The 17,768-nt window shown below is 41.5% G+C and overlaps 5 protein-coding genes across 10 annotated transcripts, besides 2 other annotated features; 1 reads left to right on the top strand and 4 right to left on the bottom strand.

Annotated features, from left to right (window-relative positions):
• Positions 1-630: 630 nt before the first annotated feature.
• On the top strand, positions 631-3,623 carry thoc6. 3 transcript variants are annotated; one of them, NM_001316441.1, is made up of 3 exons: positions 631-828; positions 884-1,825; positions 1,895-3,623. In NM_001316441.1, the coding sequence occupies exons 1-2, from the start codon at positions 716-718 to the stop codon at positions 1,821-1,823; spliced, it is 1,053 nt and encodes a 350-aa protein (NP_001303370.1). In that variant the 5' UTR covers positions 631-715; the 3' UTR covers positions 1,824-1,825; positions 1,895-3,623. The 3 variants fall into 3 exon arrangements, with proteins under 3 accessions (NP_001303370.1, NP_648557.1, NP_001261750.1); NM_140300.4 differs by having other exon boundaries at positions 1,895-2,287; NM_001274821.1 differs by lacking the exon at positions 1,895-3,623 and having other exon boundaries at positions 884-1,851.
• On the bottom strand, positions 1,791-3,586 carry Est-P (Esterase P). The gene is made up of 2 exons (NM_176323.2): positions 2,195-3,586; positions 1,791-2,138 (listed from the first exon to the last, which is right to left on the bottom strand). Exons 1-2 carry the CDS (start codon positions 3,579-3,581, stop codon positions 1,891-1,893), a joined length of 1,635 nt encoding a protein of 544 aa, NP_788501.1. The 5' UTR covers positions 3,582-3,586; the 3' UTR covers positions 1,791-1,890.
• On the bottom strand, positions 3,614-5,501 carry Est-6 (Esterase 6). 2 transcript variants are annotated; one of them, NM_001274820.1, is made up of 2 exons: positions 4,074-5,501; positions 3,614-4,022 (listed from the first exon to the last, which is right to left on the bottom strand). In NM_001274820.1, the coding sequence occupies exons 1-2, from the start codon at positions 5,458-5,460 to the stop codon at positions 3,775-3,777; spliced, it is 1,635 nt and encodes a 544-aa protein (NP_001261749.1). In that variant the 5' UTR covers positions 5,461-5,501; the 3' UTR covers positions 3,614-3,774. The 2 variants fall into 2 exon arrangements, with proteins under 2 accessions (NP_001261749.1, NP_788500.1); NM_176322.3 differs by having other exon boundaries at positions 3,739-4,022.
• A 574-nt stretch (positions 5,502-6,075) lies between these two features.
• Positions 6,076-6,389: a mobile genetic element.
• A 69-nt stretch (positions 6,390-6,458) lies between these two features.
• On the bottom strand, positions 6,459-9,335 carry Miox (Myo-inositol oxygenase). Of its 2 annotated transcripts, none has more exons than NM_001274819.1 (4): positions 9,267-9,335; positions 8,022-8,196; positions 7,208-7,784; positions 6,459-7,146 (listed from the first exon to the last, which is right to left on the bottom strand). In NM_001274819.1, exons 2-4 carry the CDS (start codon positions 8,161-8,163, stop codon positions 7,038-7,040), a joined length of 828 nt encoding a protein of 275 aa, NP_001261748.1. In that variant the 5' UTR covers positions 8,164-8,196; positions 9,267-9,335; the 3' UTR covers positions 6,459-7,037. The 2 variants fall into 2 exon arrangements, with proteins under 2 accessions (NP_001261748.1, NP_648556.3); NM_140299.3 differs by lacking the exon at positions 9,267-9,335 and adding an exon at positions 8,262-8,361.
• Positions 6,665-6,739: a mobile genetic element.
• Positions 9,336-10,971: 1,636 nt separating the features above from the next.
• On the bottom strand, positions 10,972-16,718 carry CAH2 (Carbonic anhydrase 2). 2 transcript variants are annotated; one of them, NM_001274818.1, is made up of 4 exons: positions 16,650-16,718; positions 12,171-12,643; positions 11,882-12,109; positions 10,972-11,820 (listed from the first exon to the last, which is right to left on the bottom strand). In NM_001274818.1, exons 2-4 carry the CDS (start codon positions 12,453-12,455, stop codon positions 11,572-11,574), a joined length of 762 nt encoding a protein of 253 aa, NP_001261747.1. In that variant the 5' UTR covers positions 12,456-12,643; positions 16,650-16,718; the 3' UTR covers positions 10,972-11,571. The 2 variants fall into 2 exon arrangements, with proteins under 2 accessions (NP_001261747.1, NP_648555.1); NM_140298.3 differs by lacking the exon at positions 16,650-16,718 and adding an exon at positions 14,164-14,443.
• Positions 16,719-17,768: the final 1,050 nt, after the last annotated feature.

Below are 17,768 nucleotides of genomic sequence, written 5' to 3'. Positions count from 1 at the left end.
AAGACTTTTCCATCATCATCTGATGATTCACGTTAATCCAATTTATTAAGTCATGAATTGAATGGATGGAGTCAAATATTAAACGTCATGATGGGTTTACAAATCCATATTTTAAGGCGATTAGTCAACTCAACTAGTATTTCACCTGTCTGAAAGGTCTCAGACTTTCTTAAATATCGGCTCTCACTGTGACAATGCAAAAAAAAATATTTAATTAGCTGAATGCCATCGAACTTCATGTCTGATTAAAGCTGAAATTCCGATTTTAGGCCGCTGTCCAGTTTACAATTAATGAGATTAATCGTAAATAAACATTTACGGAGAGCACTCTTACTTCTGACACACACGATAATTTGTGGCAGACACATGGAGAATGAAATTTTTTATGAGGAAATCGAATTGCAATCTCCGGCGAACGATTTTGCTCATGCAATTGCAATTACAATTGGTTTTCAATTGTATTTCCTCAAAATCAAAAGAATGTCGAATGATTGAAAACAGGTTATTTCGTAAATTCAAAATCCACGTTACGTTGGCTAACGGTTAACGTAATTGAACGTAACGTGAATGCTACGTAATATACTAACGCACTTTTAGGTATATTTTTCAAAAATAATATACTGTTCTTGGTATATTGCTCAGGAACGGTCACTCTAGAGAGCCGGCGTAAACAAAGCGATACAATTTGGTTAAATTAATTAAATTAGCTAAAAATATGAAACAAAAGGATCTGAAACGCGCTTACAACAATGTCCTAGCACAGGCTATATCCGGCTCTAAACAGTACCTATTTGCGGGAAATCTCTTTGGCGACATTTTCGTACTTAGGTGAGAATCCTTAATTTGGCGCAATTTCCCAACTAATTGTTTTTCTATTTTGAAGAATAAAAGAACTGGACAAGGGTTCCGAGGAGCCACCTGGCAAACTGAAGATCTTCCCGCAGGGCAGCGATGTGGACATCAATTACCTGGCCTTCCATCGCGATTTCTTGATAGTTGGTGCAGTGGGTCTTATTTACGGATTGGAATGGAACGAGGAGGAGGAATCTCTGGCCACCAAACGGTCCTGGGAGGTAAAGATACCCATGCAAGTGGATGCCGTCGAAGTGCCGGATGTGAACTCCATGTGGCTGGACTCGGAAAATAGCATCCTGTTTGCTGGCTGTGGCGACGGAGTGATCTACCAAGTGAGTTTGGAGGACGGACGAATTCAGCGCGAGTACCGCGGACACACAGACTACGTGCACAGTGTGGTGGGCAATGCCAACGGACAGATCTTCTCTGGCGCCGAGGATGGCACTGTGCGAGTGTGGAGCACCAAGCAGCAGCAGCACACTTCAATGCTGGAGCCTTACAAGAACCCAAATCTGTTACGTCCGGATTGGGGCAAATGGATAGGAGCAGTGGCTGTCAACGAGGATTGGCTGCTCTGCGGTGGTGGACCCAAAGCTTCAATTTTCCACCTGCGTTCCATGGAAAGCACATGTGTCTTTAGCTTCCCCGGACGCGTGCATCTATGTGACTTTGTGGACGATTGTGTCTTAATCGGTGGAGAGCACAATCATGTGCAATCCTACACTCTAAATGGAGTACTGCAAGCCAATATTCCCGTGGAGCACACTGCCTGCTACTCTGCTGTTTGGCAAACATCGCCCATTAAATTCATTTCCATTGCTGGTTTCAGCAACAAGTTGCATATCCTCAAGGATTTTCGCTTCCTCGACAGCAAGATTGAGATGTATGGGAATGTGGAGGGCGAGGAAAACGACCCAGAAGAAGAAGACGAACTTATTGAAAAACCTCTGACAGTTGAGGCGGCATAAAGGTGTAATAAATTTGTTCTTTAATTACATTATTATACTGTTTACATTTTTTAAATGCATTTATTCCTTAGGGAAACCGAGCATATTCCTCGTTTTTACAAGCGTTTCGTGAAATACGCAGCACTTGATATTCCTTGCTGTTCACATTATTTTGGAAATTACATTCTCCAAATGTTAATGTTCCCTTATCGTTGAGTGCGAAATCCTCCAGCATACCTATAAACTTTTTTGAAATAACTTCTTCATCCGGACGAATGCCGGTACGGTATGCAGCTGTATTGAAAATCAAGAAAAAGTCATCTCCGTGGACAGTACCTTTAATAATAAGAAAGCTAGAGCTTTAAGTATTTGAAACGCAAGTATGTACCCACCAAAATGTACATCTGTTCGATTGGAAAGCAATTGACCCACTCCGGAATCGGTAGGATTATCGTAGACAAAAGAATAAACCGGACTTTTGCCATACTTTCGGTGAAGATCTATTGCACTTGGCACGCTATTCTTGAAAAGAACATCAGTAAACATTCGCTGCACGTTCCAATAACTTTCCACACTGAATCGCCGATCTGCTAGATACTGCTGCCTGAGATCAAATGAAAGATCATCCATATCTTTGATGGTTTTCTTGGCGTCCCGATAGAAGAGCAAGTATGGTGCCCAATCAAACCATCGATCATTGAGTAGGTCAATCCAACTCTCGCCAGTTAATTTGTTTCTTTCCAACAGCTGAGCAGCGTTGTATCCCCCGTCCTCAGTGGTGTACGTCACAGCCCAAGGGACTTGGGCAAACTTCCCGCTCTTAATCACTGCTCTTGGGTCCTCGGTTAGAAAGGCGTCTGGTGCATCTGACGGCTCCACAACAGGTCCAAAAGCACTGAAGGGTACATAGGAAAACACAAGGAAGCTTCGGACAGCAGAGACTATATCGCTAGCCGGCTTAGACTTCAAGCAGTCCTTGAGTTCTGCGGAGACATTTGTGTGTCCACAACCGACAATACGACCCAGTTCAAATGCACGTCGTCGTCCACCCTGCTGTATGACCCAAGGATCCAATGCATTGCCGCTCACCGAAATCGCTCCTTTGGCCAAATGTTTGAAATCCTCGTGCAACAGCTGCAAATGAGCCGAAGCACCGCCTGCAGAGTGACCAATGAGCACAATATTATCTGGCATTCCACCAAAGTGAGCAATGTTCTTCTTGATCCATTGTAGGGCCAGACGTTGATCCTTTAGACCATAGTTTCCCGGCAAGTGTCTATCGCCGGTACTTGCAAAACCCAATGGTCCAAGACCAAAACTTATTTTTACCACAAGCAAAGTTCCCTCACGCATAATGGAGTCGTGTCCATATATGGATCCACTACCGAACATGAAAGCACCTCCATGCAGGAGTACTACGACAGGAAAGCTGCTCCGATTGGGTTTCTTTGGCTTATAGATGCTTACCGTTAAGCAATCCTCATCACCCATCAGCTTATTGTTTTCGTTTATAAACTGATTCCACTGCATGCACTCAACTGGAGACTGCGTGGCATTGAAAACATCAGTCCAATGATGACTATACGGCTGAGGTGCTTCAAAACGGAGGGCACCAGTTGGATGCTCGGCATTGGGAATCGATTCGTAGCTGTAGTACAACCCATTATCTTTGCCACGGATTTTTCCATTTGTTATCTCAACAATCAAGGGATCAGCTTCAGATTCTAAAGCTGCTATCCACAGCAAAGTCAGGCACAACAGCCGTTTGAATATACTCATGATCTGGAACTCCACAAAGTACTAATCAAACTGCGGGTAAACAAACGTTTATTATTCTTTATAAAGAAACAACAAAAACCAAAATATAAAGCGACAAACACGTTTTGTACAAATGATATTTAAAGCCAGTTGAGAATAATTAAATAATTAAAAATTACACAGAACGAAAAATTTTTGATTTTATTCATGTAACTTACGGAAATTCCACATGCTGCCTATTCTGGCAGCCATCAATATAAATAGCTAATAATTGGAATTTCTCACTACCTACATTATCTTTGAAATCGCATTCACCATATTTTAGAGAGCCATTATCACTCGAAGCAAAATCTGCCAGCATATTGATAAAATTTCTCGAAATTATCTGCTCATCCGGACGCATTTCCACATCTCGTACGAAATTTTCGAATATCAAAAAGTAGTCGTCACCGTGTACAGTTCCTATAAAAGTAATGATTTAACTAAGTCCATTTAAAAGTACGATTTCCTTACCAAAATCATAATCGGTTCGATTGGCCAGGACCTGTGCGATTCCTTTTTCGGCTGGATTGTCATAGACATAAGCGTAGGCAGGACTCTTTCCATATTTGCGATGAAGATCCAATGACTCCTGCGTGCTATTCTTGAAGAGAATATCCGTGAATAGCCGCTGCAATTCTGAATAGCTTTCGATGTCAAATCTCTGATTGCCTATATACTCCTGCTTAATTTTCCGCGAGTAGTCGTCCATATCCTTTTTGGTCTTCGTGTCCCGGTAGAATAGTAAATATGGTGCCAACTCAAGCCAACGCTCGTTTAGATCATCGATAACTATTCCAGATTTCCGTTCCTTCAAAAGCAAGGCGGCATTGTAGCCACCATCCTCTGTGACATAGGAAACAGCCCACGGAACCTGTCCGAACTTTCCGCTCTTAATGACATCCCTGGGATCCTGGGTGATAATGGCGTCTGGAGCATCCGATGGCTCCAATACAGGACTAAATGGAGCAAAGGGCACATAGGAAAATATAAGGAATTTACGGACGGCGGTGACTAATTCACTGGCTGGCTTTGACTTTAGGCATTTCTTCAGGCTGGTCGAGTCTTCAGCCGATTCACATCCCACGTTGCGTCCCAGTTCAAAGGCTCGTCCTCTTGCTCCCTTCTGTATAACCCATGGATCTAGAGCATTTCCACTAAACGAGAATGCCGCCCTGGCCAGCTGGCCGAAATCTTCACGAAGCATCTGCAGATGGACCGAAGCTCCTCCAGCGGAGTGACCAACCAACAGTACGTTCTGCGGTTCTCCACCAAAACTGGCTATATTCTGCTTAATCCATTTGAGAGCCAGCCGTTGATCTTTCAGTCCATAGTTTCCGGGAAGATCCCTATCGCCGGTGCTCACGAAACCCAATGGCCCCAGGCGATAGCTTATCTTCACCAGAATGAATTTGCCCTCACGCATCACGTTCTCGTGTCCATTTTGCCATGCTGCACCGAACATAAAGGCACCTCCGTGAATGTGGGCCACCACCGGAAAGCTATTCCTCTTGCTATTCTTCGGCTTGTAGACGCTGACGGTTAGGCAATCCTCCTCTCCTACCAATTTGTTGGCCCCAGGCGTGAACTGATCCCACTGCAGGCACGCCACCGGGGTTTTGGTGGCATCGAATATATCCGACCACTTTTGTTTGTACGGCTCTGGAGCCTCGAATCGTAGATCGCCAGTGGGCGGTTCGGCGTAGGGAATCGATTCGTAGCTGTAGTAGCTTCCATTATCGCGACCACGTAGCTTGCCCTGGGGCAGCTGCACCAACAGAGGGTCATCTGTATCACTCGCGTTCGAACCGAGCCAAAGGCAGCTCAGCACAATGATAAGTCCCAGTCCCACGTAGTTCATGTTGCTCCTCACTCCGGCGAATTCAGACCGCAACTATCTTGAGATGCGGCAATTGCGGCCCCTTTTATTCCATCGATCGGCTTATCGCCACCCGGCCACCTGAACAACCAGTCAACCAGTCTCAATTGAGATCTGGGCACGCCATGAGATTAGTTTTCCAATGCCCGGCTTTGAAATGGGAGTAACTCTAGTGTGAACATCATCCAGTTGATAGGCGTGTGCGAATTAAAACGATAGCCGTATACAAATTAGGTTTGTTACTTTACGCTTAAAATATTTGACTGGGCTTAATATAGATTTTCGACATGCATCCCAAGCAGTTGCCAATCCCACTTCAGGTGAGACTTATATTGCACAATCGCTTCGAGTCAACTTGATTAATTACTTTACATGCATGCAATTTTTTGTTTGAATGTTTATCCAGATGAATTTGATAATGCACTTTAAAACGAAACCATTTAACAAATGAGTAGGCTTTTTGATTATAGATAAATATAATTAATAAGATTTAAGGTTTGCAATAAATATGTCCATATTTCTCTTTTTGAACATGTGTCCTAAGTTTTTGTGTTTATTTTCTGAATAACAATTAGCAATATTAAATCGAAGTACCGAAACGTGTATCGAAATAAAATGGTGTAAGATATCATAGAACTTGCACTTGCGGGTGCACGCTTTTGAATCCGACTATAGTTCGTTGGCATTTTGAGGGGCGGTGGTCTTGCCTGTACAGATACAGCTTTCCGCTACAATTATTATTAAAATTACTATTATATTATTATTACAATTACTATTAAAAAAGATCAAGAATTGAGCGTGCTTGCGACAAAATAGAATCAAATAAAGAAATTCAGAAAAGGATAGTTCTAGAGAAAAGTGGGAGATGAGTGAAAATTTATTGCTAGCAAAAGACTGGTGTAATTGTGTTCTAGAAATGCTGTACCTATGAGCACTTTGATACTTGTGTTCATCCTTGTGTAGAAACATCAGCTCAGTTTACTATTTAAATTTTTAGATATTTATTTCCCGTTCTGTTTTCGTACGTAATTAGTAATAACAAGGTTTATAAGAACTACTAATAAGTACATAGTGAATTGAACAGTTTTTTCAGTGTAAGGTATTAGGTATATATTTGTGTAAGTTTTGGAAAAAGGGAAAATCATTAAGTTCGGTCTAAGCAAATAGGTATATACAGATAGATATATAGCAAGCTTTCCAAGCATGTCGTCGAACTGCTCCGAACTGTCGCTATGTGGAGCATTGGAGCGATAGAAGTGAACACCCCTGAGTCTTCCACGCCAGGAAGGTATGGTTTCATCAGAAGCAGTATTAGAATAATATTCTAATGTCTTTGGTACTACCAGTACTAACTCCAATTCTTAGTATTTCAAAAAATTCCTTGCCAAAAAGTATGCAGTACTTTTTTAAAACTTTTTTGTTTTTCAGGTTATTTGGGTATATATATATGGGGATATACATGGAGCATACACATTATATTATATTACAGGTATAAATGTTGTCTTATATATAAAGTAAAAGCATTCAGAAAGCTAAACATCACTCGTATATAAGTACGCTTAGAATTCCAAGACTCCGGGTAAATATTTGTCGATTAAGGTCTGGTAATATGGCCACAAGGCTTCAATATCCGGAACCACCTCGCTCTTGGTGTACAAATCATAGCGACTGCAAGAAGGATTGCTTATGTAACTGGGAATATATGTATGAGTGCTTAAAATAAACTTACTTGAAGATCAGCACCCACTTTTTGGTCTCCGCATCCTGGGGAGCCTCAAGGTGCTTATAGTCGCCGCCATTGTGCCACGGATAAAACGAATGGAACCGAATGATGTTGCACGCCACATGGGGCAGCTTGGTCTTGTTATGCTTCAGCACGGAATACATGTACTCATCGTGGCCCCAGGACATCAGCAGGTTGTCCACTCCGCAATTGGGCTGATAGATGCCCAGTTCGGTGTTGTAGGCGGGATTATCCCCATCTGGATTTCCCTCGAAGCTCTCGTCCCGGTACACAATGCTATCCCCCCAACGGCAGCCCACGGCGAAGGTGTCGCCAACCACCGCCCACTGCGGCTCGCCGTAGAAGGCCATGATCTTACCCAGATCGTGAATGAGCGCCGTAAGATGCAGCCAGTCGTGCTCCGGAAATTCGGCGCGTGCCCGCTCAGCAGCCTGGAAGGCGTGGATGATGTTAGGCAGATCCAGGTCGGGATCCGATTCGTCGACCAAATCGTTCAGCTTCTCCAAAGCTTCGCGCACAGTCATCTTAATCGTGTTAAACTTCAGCCAGTGCTCACGACGACCTAGTTAGATTGATTTTTTAATAAAATAACATTTATTAAATAGCTTTCATTGTTTAGAACCAATTTAGACCCTTGACTAATCTGATCATTTTTAAAATATACCTTCTCTTTTGTATTTTGTATATTTTCAAACTTATTTACTAATTTAAAAAATTCAGTCAACGAATAATATAGAATCAATCTTTCTTGAAACGATCTTTACAATAGACTATATAGTTTACACTGTTTCTCACTCACCCTTGACGAAATCCACAGTCTGGTTCAGATGCATCTGACGATAAGTCTGGCGCACACGTTCCTTTAGAGGATCGGTGGTGTCCATACTGTAGTCCCGGAATTTGGAGGGATTCTTGTCCGCGAATGTGGGCTCAGGACGCATCAGCTCCGAAGGATCCAAGAGTTGGACCTGGTTCTATGGATTAAATTCACAAATGTGTAAGCCACTGCAAGACACTTATCGATCCCGAATATCGTTACCTCCGCAAGGATTCTCATTTTTAAGATTTAATTGAAAAGAACTTGAAAAATATTTTCGGGTAGTAACCGCGCACTTGAGCGAAGCAAACACTTATGAATCGCTGGACGCAGAGATCTCCGACTTTTATAGTCGGCCGACCATCGGAAATTCACAATCGCATTCCATATAGTACACTCTCTTCTATTCTAAGTGTACTCGAAAATGATTTATAGTATGTTTCATATTTTTCAAAACACGAGAATCGCTTGCGCCGCTTCCCGTGCGGCCTCTCCCAATCGCAATCAATATTACGTCGGAAACCAGGCTCAAATGATCTAACTTCCATATAACACTTTGGTTTATTACCCCTTATCAGGAGCCTGGGACGCCTACACGACAGCGAACCAACTTATCTGGAGATGCATTACATTTCTTGCTCCATCAATTCATGAAACTGGAAGCTGCACTTGACTGATAACTGATAAATCGAGTGGCTATGAAAAAGTACCACAATGAATCTGCTCCACATCCTACATCTGGATCAAGTGCAAGGCCACGGCATTGAGTTACGAGTCTGATTGTAAAGGTCGTTGCACGAGGACCCATGAAATGTATTGTGGCAAATGATAAGAATATTAGCGGGGAATAAATAATAAATAATAATAATAAATATTAAATGAGGTTTCCATCCATAAATGAAAGTGAGACTTTAGAATGCCTTATTGGTTCAAGGGATGCAAGGGATGCTAATTAGCTAGATAGCTTGACTCATATCAGTCTTTTTATTGAAGGGTAAAGTACAAATACTTTTATAAATTCTCGAGAAAATTTGTAGGGAATAGAATTCGTATTAACTACAATTTTAGAATTTTTCCTTCCCCCTTTTTGGCACAACTGTTTTACGCATTTGAATATGACTTTTGCGGATGCTTGAAGTTCGAGCAATCTCGTTTGTCCCCTGGATCAAATGTCACGGGGCTTAAAACCCTCAAAAAATATTCCTCCCATAGAATGTGGTCTCTAACCTTGAACAACCGTCAGGAAGGCGGACTAATCCATAGCCAAAAGCCAACGCTCCAGATCCAGCGATCGTTCGAACGTCTAAAAGTAGCAACAAGTCCCCGCAATCTGGGTACACAGTCATCAAGCTAAAGCTTAATGTGCCATCAAGGGGGGGATTGCCTAAAGAAAAGTTATCAGTCGTCTACATGACGTCGATGCGATCCGAACCGATCTGATCCGATCCGGGCTCACACACGCCTCTCAAGTGCGAACTACAAGCTGAGATTTCACACTGCCCACGAAGGGGAGGACTGATCACGACTAAACTTAAACGGGGATGGGGATGGTCACGGGGATGGGGATGGGGATTAGGATTGGTGTTCTATATTGATCTGGGCCGGAGGGGCTTGTTCCAAGTTTCCCGAGGCGCAGTATCGTCGTTCGTCACCATCAAAGGTCAGTTTGTAACGATCGCTGTCAATAAACCTTCTCACCTATTAGGGGAGCGTTTAATTTCGCGTTTCATTTAGAAATGTATGTATGTTGTACATCGGGGAAGCTGGGCGTCAATGGAAAAGTTTCATAATATTTTTATTTCACCCCAATGCTGGTGTCATCAATTGAGTAAAAACGTGCCGGCGAATGCAAACACGGGCGGAGAGAGTTGAAAGTCAATAAATATTATTTATTGTATGGCTATTTTTGCATCGCATCTAGATAGAACTGCATTGCACCCAAGTTATTATACCCATTACACGTAAAGTGAAAGGGTATGCTAGAATCGTTGGAATGTTTGTAACAGCTTAAAGAAAACATTTCTGACTCTATAATATAGTATGTTTATACTCTTAATCTGGATCTACATTGTATATATATACTCTTAATCAGGATGTATAGAGTCGGCTATTTATTACTTTTCCAGGCCAATTTCTATCGTTATGCCACGCACTCCCTCTAACTGGTAATGGGTATCTGCTGCTCGAGAGACTCGGCTATTGTACTCTCTTCTGGTTTCAATATAAACCTAATTTCACTTATATCAGGCAGATCGATCACATTCAATAACAACCATGATAAGCTCATTAAAAACCCACAAATTATTCTATAATTAGGCAGGGATCATACGTAAAGTTCGCAGGTTCAAAAGGACAAGGCTATTAGGCATCAAATGGACCCGAATGACAAACAATCCGTTTTAAAGAGTATAGCGCCCGCTGCCTACAAGATCCCGACTTTTTCCTCTATCTAATGTTCTATAATGTAGTTTACTTTAGGAAGGCCCCACAGTATTACTACGGCCTCAAGTAATTTTGAATAAATCATTTCTACTTTCGCCAGACGAACTCTTCGACTTGAATACAAAAGTTAATATTTCGCTGATAGATTTCTGCACATGCTTGCAATAATTCATTAGTAATTTAGCTGACAGGTGGGGTCAATAGGTCATCAGCCGGCACAAGACTCTCTCAGACTGATACGATTATTATGAATAATGCGACAATTAAATCAAATACACAAGTAATCAAACCAAACTTGCTTTGTAAAGATGTCCGTGGAAGCAGGACTTTGTCTAGAAATATTTCGTTAATTTTTTAAGGGTGAAATACATTTCTAAGCCTGGCCAAAAAGTATACTTCAATTATTCGAATATTGTATTTTGAAATTCAAATTTTGAATATGTCACACAATAACATGAAGAGCTCACTCATTTTAAAAACACCCTTTATGAGATGTTAAACAATAAAATTTATTACGGTTTTATGTTTACAAAACTTAAATCTAAGGTACACGAATAAAAAGCTCTGCTTGTGCCAAGCATTTAAAATCACAATGTGCAATAGCGAGGACATCCAGGGGGTTCCCCTCGCACTGGCGGGCCTCCTCGGACGGAAGGGAATATGGGGATACGGATACGGATACGGTTACGGGTACGGGAACGGGTACGGGTACGGGAACGGGTACGGATACGGGGTACGATTCGGTTGACAGTCGCTGTGCGAGGTGCTGCATAATTGATGAGTAAGGGTTTCGTGCCAGCTGAAGCTCCGCCCATTTGGGGTTTAATAATTTCGCCCACCGTCCGCCTGTTTGTTTGCCCATATATATATATTTATATATATATATATATGTGTGTGTGTGTGGATATGAATGGATGTCCTGACGGCAGTTGAGTCCTTGCCGAAGGAAATTACCGGGACTCGTGTTTGAACAACAAACAGCGACGGCGAACAAGAGCGGAAAATGTAAATTACAGCGCTTAATTGGACGCCTAAGCGCCAGCTAGGCATTTAACGATTTAACCTTCGATTTACCACCGCAGAACTCTAATTAAAAACCCCGGAAAATGGAGGTCCTTGACAATGCAGCGAGGACAACGAGGGGCAACAGCACTGCTGCGGCTTGTGCCCTCCACTTGCCAGCCGCATTTTCCGCATCGACGAGTGGAATCGAGCCCATGTTGTGAATCGGAATTTCTATGTAGTTCTTGTACAAGGTGCGATCGTTCAGCGGCTGGATGGGTCGGAAATTGTTCTTCAGATGATCATCGTTGGCTGTCAGCAGACGGAAGGCATTCAACTGCAAGGGAAGAGTATAGTGTAAAACATAAAAAACAAGGTTCACTTAAATATTTATTTACCTGCTTCTCCGTGATGTCAATGGGCGTTGTGAAATCAATCCAGGTGACCTCCTCACTGCAAGGCGGTGTGGTCAGAGAACCAGTGTAGCTAAAGTAACTCTCCACGGACTTCGAGATGTACTCGCCCAGTGGAAGTGGATTGGTCATATTAACGCTCTTGCCTTTGCGGTCAATCTGGGAGAGCAAGTTGGTGAAGCCCTCATAGCCACCAGTTGATTTGTCGCCCACCTAATGGAATATATTTCTGTATAAGGATCTATGTTCTTAAACTCCAAAAGTCAGCACTCACCTGAAAGAAGAAGGCCATCACGGCGATGCCGTGATCCTTGTCCAGGGCGCTGGCAAAGTCCGGATACTCTAGATTCCGCAATACCACGTGCAACTCGGCGGGATAGGCACGATTGTTGATCAAATCCTCACTGCCAATCGTATCGTTCTCGCCCCAGTGAAAGTGGAACTGTTCGAACTGATAGCCCAGAGGAGTTTTCTCCGCCAAAGGACCACCACGCACACTTGGGATCTCGTCCTCGTTGTAGCTCATCTTCACCAGCACCGTGTGACCGTTGTTCGTCATTTGAAGATTGTCGGGCACCACTTTGAAATTGAAAAACTCCAGCTTGGGAAACTTCTTCTCCACGGCGCTGACCTGGTCGATGTTTATGGGACTCTGGTGCTTTCCACTGCAGCGGGCGTAATCCTCGCTCCAGTGCTCGGGTCCATGTCTGCCCTCGTAGCCAAAATCTTGGGCCAAGACCAAAGAAGCTAAAAATGTATTAAATAAATTCATTAAAATGGCAAATTCATCTCCTCGAATGTGCGTCAAAATATATAATAGATATTCTTCAATGGGGGCAAACAAACAGAGACAGTTAATCGAGCCAGCCAGGTGCTAATTAAACGATAATGTCGGTGACATTTCGTGACATCGAGTGGGTGTGTAATCAGTGATACCTGTTTAAGCAATCTATCAGCTATTTTTGGTCACAGCGAAAGCTATAAATATGCGATTTGTGTGTCCTATACATTTTGCACACTTTTTATTCATTGACAAGCAGTTCAGACAGTTCTAAAATCTAGACAGCCCTAATTGGCCATTCAATTAGCATTAATCGGGTAACAATTAAGCGTGTAAAGTTTATTTCAGTTTGCATAGGGAAGGGCGCAGCAGTCAATTGTAAATACAATCTTTAATTTGTTAAATTTTTTATACAATAACCGACCGATTATTGGCTAATTTGTGGGCCACCGAAAATGATAGCAAATTTAGCCGAACACCTATACCAAAATTATCTCTCATTAACAAGTTGCCTAATTTTTGCCAAATTTAAGTTAATTACGATACAAATTCTATTAGCAGCGCATTTAGTATGGTATTCCCAACTAAGCTCACACCGTTGTTAAGCAAAGTGAATCTTAATAGGATAATTAAAAAAAAACATCGAAAAAATTCCCTTGTGATTGCCTAACGACAGCGGGTATCATGTGGTCTGGTCATGTCTCATTCTGGTTTGATCATCGTGGACACGGGTGACGAATAGCCAAGACACCCGAATGGCAGGTGGAAGGTTGAAGATCAATCACGTGACCAGCTTGTAGGTAACTATAAATAAATATACAATTCCCATTGCAGAACTACTCTGGATCCTCGATCTATCTCTAGATAGTGATACCATCGTAAAAGCTTCATACTGTGATTTAATAAAAAAAAATTTTACTGATTTATAACCAAGATAATCGAGTTGCTTTGTAATGATGTATAACTAGTCTAACTTGTAGGTAGTAGTATAACCTGGTACTAGTAAACTAGTAAATGGTTTTTATTTATATTTATCTGCATATAATAAATTTTACTTCTTTACGCACTATTGTTTGGTTAAACCTTATTCTTTTTTTTTGCTCCCTTATTTTAAACTAATATGTTACTACATATCTTAACATAAAGGTTGCCCTTCTGGTTTTCTCTGCAGGTAAAGTGGACGAAATAAAACAAAAACCCTCCACTTGAAACGGTGCTTGATCAAATAAGAGCGTTTTAATTTCCTTGTAGTGCGACAAAGTCCTGGACAATTGTTTAAATATTTGCTGCACTTAGCTGAGTAAACACTTTGCCGCAAGAGATGAGAGCACACAAAGAGCTTAATTGCAATCCCCGTATCTTGATTAACGCACTTTTGGTCAACAGTTCCCCATTATCGGGTTACACCTTTATAGTATATACATGTTTATGTACTTATGTTTGTATGTAAATAAAACTATATAGCATATATTGTAGTTTAGCTCACCACAAATCAAGATCGGAGCAATGACAATTGCGAACGGGGTGTTGCGACACCTCCTCATGGTTTCACCTTGCCGCGGACTCACTTTTCACGGAACACACTTGCCCTTATCGGGAATTACTGGGCACTGTCACCAGTCGCGACTAATTTACGAACTGTAACTATTTGCGGCACTGGGGCACACAAATCTAGTGGCTTTCGAACGGTTTTAAGCTGACAGTGGAGACACTGTCTTACTATCCGTGCTCACCCGCCGAACGCGGTCACACAACTGCGGTTAGGGAATCGGCGACACCGCAACTTATATAGCCTCGTCGAGGGTTTGTGGTGCTTCTGTGTTATTTTCCGTTTTTTTTTTTTCCATTTTTTTTATATATATATATTTTCGTAGCTGCCAATCGAGTTGGAAGCCCAGTGGTCGGCGGAACTTTCCTATCCACTCGAGAGATAGAGAAGCGACCTATTTGGGCGCCAAGCCAAGGGAAACCAAACCCAACCAAACCAAGCCACCAAAACGCCAGCCACAATCCGGTGTCGATGGGAATTTAAAAGGTTAACCATCCGGATGACTTTAGGTTGCCCTAACCTTGCCATTGAATTGAAGCATTTGGGTTACTTTGACTTACTTGTGAAAATATTCCACTCAACTGGATACTAGAATAAATAGTACTGTCTTGAGTGAAATCGCAACTGAGAAATCCCCCAGTAATGAGTTTTTACTATCCATGTCTTATAATAACAAACTTTTTATGGGCTACACTGTTTAATTAACAGTACGGCAATTAATAGTGCCTCTTAAGTGCTTCACTTTAACTATAAAGTTTTTTTTTAGCGCTATAAAATAATTAAAGAGCTTGCTGGTATTAAGCAAATTATTGGGTAGTAACCTGTTTAGAAAAATAATTTATTCGTATAGCTCAGAGTAAAGCATGATCATATTTGATGGGGATTTTTAACTTTCTGTTCCTAGCGACGCACCCTTGGGTGTACTACTACACTATCGCCGTAAGCTTTTGAAGTTTCCGTTAGTTTAGTTCAACCTTATGTCATAGTGTCTCTTTGATAGCTTCTATATGCCGGGGAATCTAAGGTATCACAGGGTATGCCCGATGCGAGGTCCGAAAAACCAGCGATTAATTTATAGCCGAGTGACTAATGGTGTGCGTGCCGGACTTAACCGTCGATGAGTAACTGCCAAATTAGATGACTGCGATAAAGATGGTAATCCATGGCGGGGAAGACCGAAAGACGCGACTGGAAAGTCAATTTTCGATTGTTCGAGTCGAAAACACTCGAATAAAAGAGAGTTAGGTCTTGACTTGAGGGGGTTACAAAACCCGAAAACTTCGGGCTCCGGATGATCGACAGCTCAGAGTATTGTTCAAACATATATACATATGTATATATATATATGTACGAATATGTGAATGGCTGGGGGGTGATCGGTGAAATTGTGGGGGCTTATCTCCATATCTGTGTGCGATACTCAGCCTGATTGCTTTGCTGTTTATCTTTGCATCACATGTCGCAAATGCACTAGGCACATTAAATGGCATTACTATTGCATGCTAATCGCATTGTGCAGCCTGTTTGTTTTCCACTTTCCACGATGTAACCATTTCCCCCGACATCGATAGCCATGGCTTTTCCATCGAATCCCGCAAACGAATCAATAGTTATCACTACCTTTAAAACTGGCAAACAGATTAACGCAACGCCATTACATTAATTTGGGGTCGGAAAACAAACGGAGTGGGATATTTCCGGTTTTCAAACTGATGATAGGTTGTCTAAACGCGCACAGATCTTAGCTAATTCAGTGGGCAAACCAGCCTAGTCAATCAGATTTAACAGCCATAATTGATCTGAACAAAGGAATGCTTTATATCTTCGATGTTAACAATATTCATATGTATATTATTTGCGTCATTTCATTTAACTTGTCTCCAGTGAAAACTTCAAAGGGAACTGATATTTTTTTTTTTGTTTAAACAATTAGTTATGTTATGGCAAAATAATAGGGATTTAATTGCAGGCAAAAAAGTTTAATACAATCAAGAATTGCAAATTAATTAATGCATTGCAATGCCAAGCGAATAGATCGACAAAAAATAAAACAATTAATTAAACAACTAGCAAGCAGATAATCCAACAGAATTTTAATACGCACAGCGTACGGTTGCCGCTTATTTTCTACGCTTTTTTTTTTGGTAACTTTTTTAGGCCAGTTATGACTGACTCATCCCGCAAAGTTCGGCTTTGGCAATGGAAATTTTTCACCTGAACTTGGGCTGTTAAGCACTTTGCATTGTCGTTCATCTGGGCAAGCCGAGGGTTAAAAAAATCAGGTAAGGCGTGTATTAAAACGACCTCCGTGATATGTCAAGCGAGCAAATATGTATGTACATATGTACATACATAAATGTCATTTTTCTACAAGCAGCTAAAATCAGTCTAAAATCTGGAAAACTTGCGCATAGAACACTTACACTTATGTATGTCCCGTGTTTATAATAGACTCTTTTGTATTCCTTTTTTTTTTGTACAAGTCACTAATTACTCTGCTCGGGGTTTTTTGTTTTTTTTTTTTTTGGAGCAAAGGGGAATCAGCAGACAGAGACAGCATCTGAAATGGAGAAAGAATAAGTGCTTTTTTCTTTGCTGTGAATTGCAAGCTATGAAAAATATATGTATGTACGTATATTTTTATTTGTGAGTACTAACAGCCGGCGGCGAATGCGTAAATGTCGTATAATTTAGTGCCACAAAGCAAAACTTTTAATATCTAAACCGGAAAGACAGCCGGCAAAAGTTCGTTGGTGTGCACATGCTCTATGTATGAGAAAATGTCTGCGTCTAAAGGCGTTTTTGTTTAACTCCCTTTTGGGGGAATGTCACAAATGGTATCTGATTTTTTAAGTTTTAAGGGGTCATTGTCGTAAAAGAATATCATATATGTATGAATATTTAAAATGCACTTAATCATTCGAGTCTTGCAGCTAAAAAGCGGCTATCCTTGCCACTCTCTTATTCACATTTCAACATAAGAATCATAATGTTGTTTTCATTTTGTATTTTTACTTTAAGGCAACCATTTTAACAGTTTTGGCTTTAAATATTTTAGTGTATAAAGAGAAGATTTTGAAGGTTAAGTCGTCGCCTAAATGTTATTAAGCTTCCAAGAGTATTGAAATACCTCGTTGACAGAACTTAGATCCACAATTTGGCCAAGTTGGGGACACAAAAAGCACGTGAAAGGTGCAGGTACACAAATTAACAAATCGGCAGAATTATAAAGCTAACCCCGGAGCATTATCCGTAATTGTAGCCATGTCCACCGTAGGTCAGTCTACGCAAAAAACACAACCTTTTTGTTAGACGGGTCAAAAAGCTGGCTGCAAACAGCAGTCAAGCCATCAGTAGGAACATCAATAATCATTAGACTTGGATTCGTTGGCATTTGCCAAGTGATGGTGGCGGGGAGGGGGGTGTGCAAATGGAACGGAGTAGGGTGGGGGGGAAATCGTATTTATTTTTAATTAAAGTGCAACTGCCGACCGACTGCGGCTGGCTTTGCTCAATTTACGGGGTTTGCTCTCAAATAGTTC

Source organism: Drosophila melanogaster, chromosome 3L, assembly GCF_000001215.4.
Source record: "Drosophila melanogaster chromosome 3L".
Classification (NCBI taxonomy): domain Eukaryota; kingdom Metazoa; phylum Arthropoda; class Insecta; order Diptera; family Drosophilidae; genus Drosophila; species Drosophila melanogaster.
Note: the sequence above shows the minus strand (reverse complement) of the source record. Positions and strands in the feature narration are given on the sequence as shown.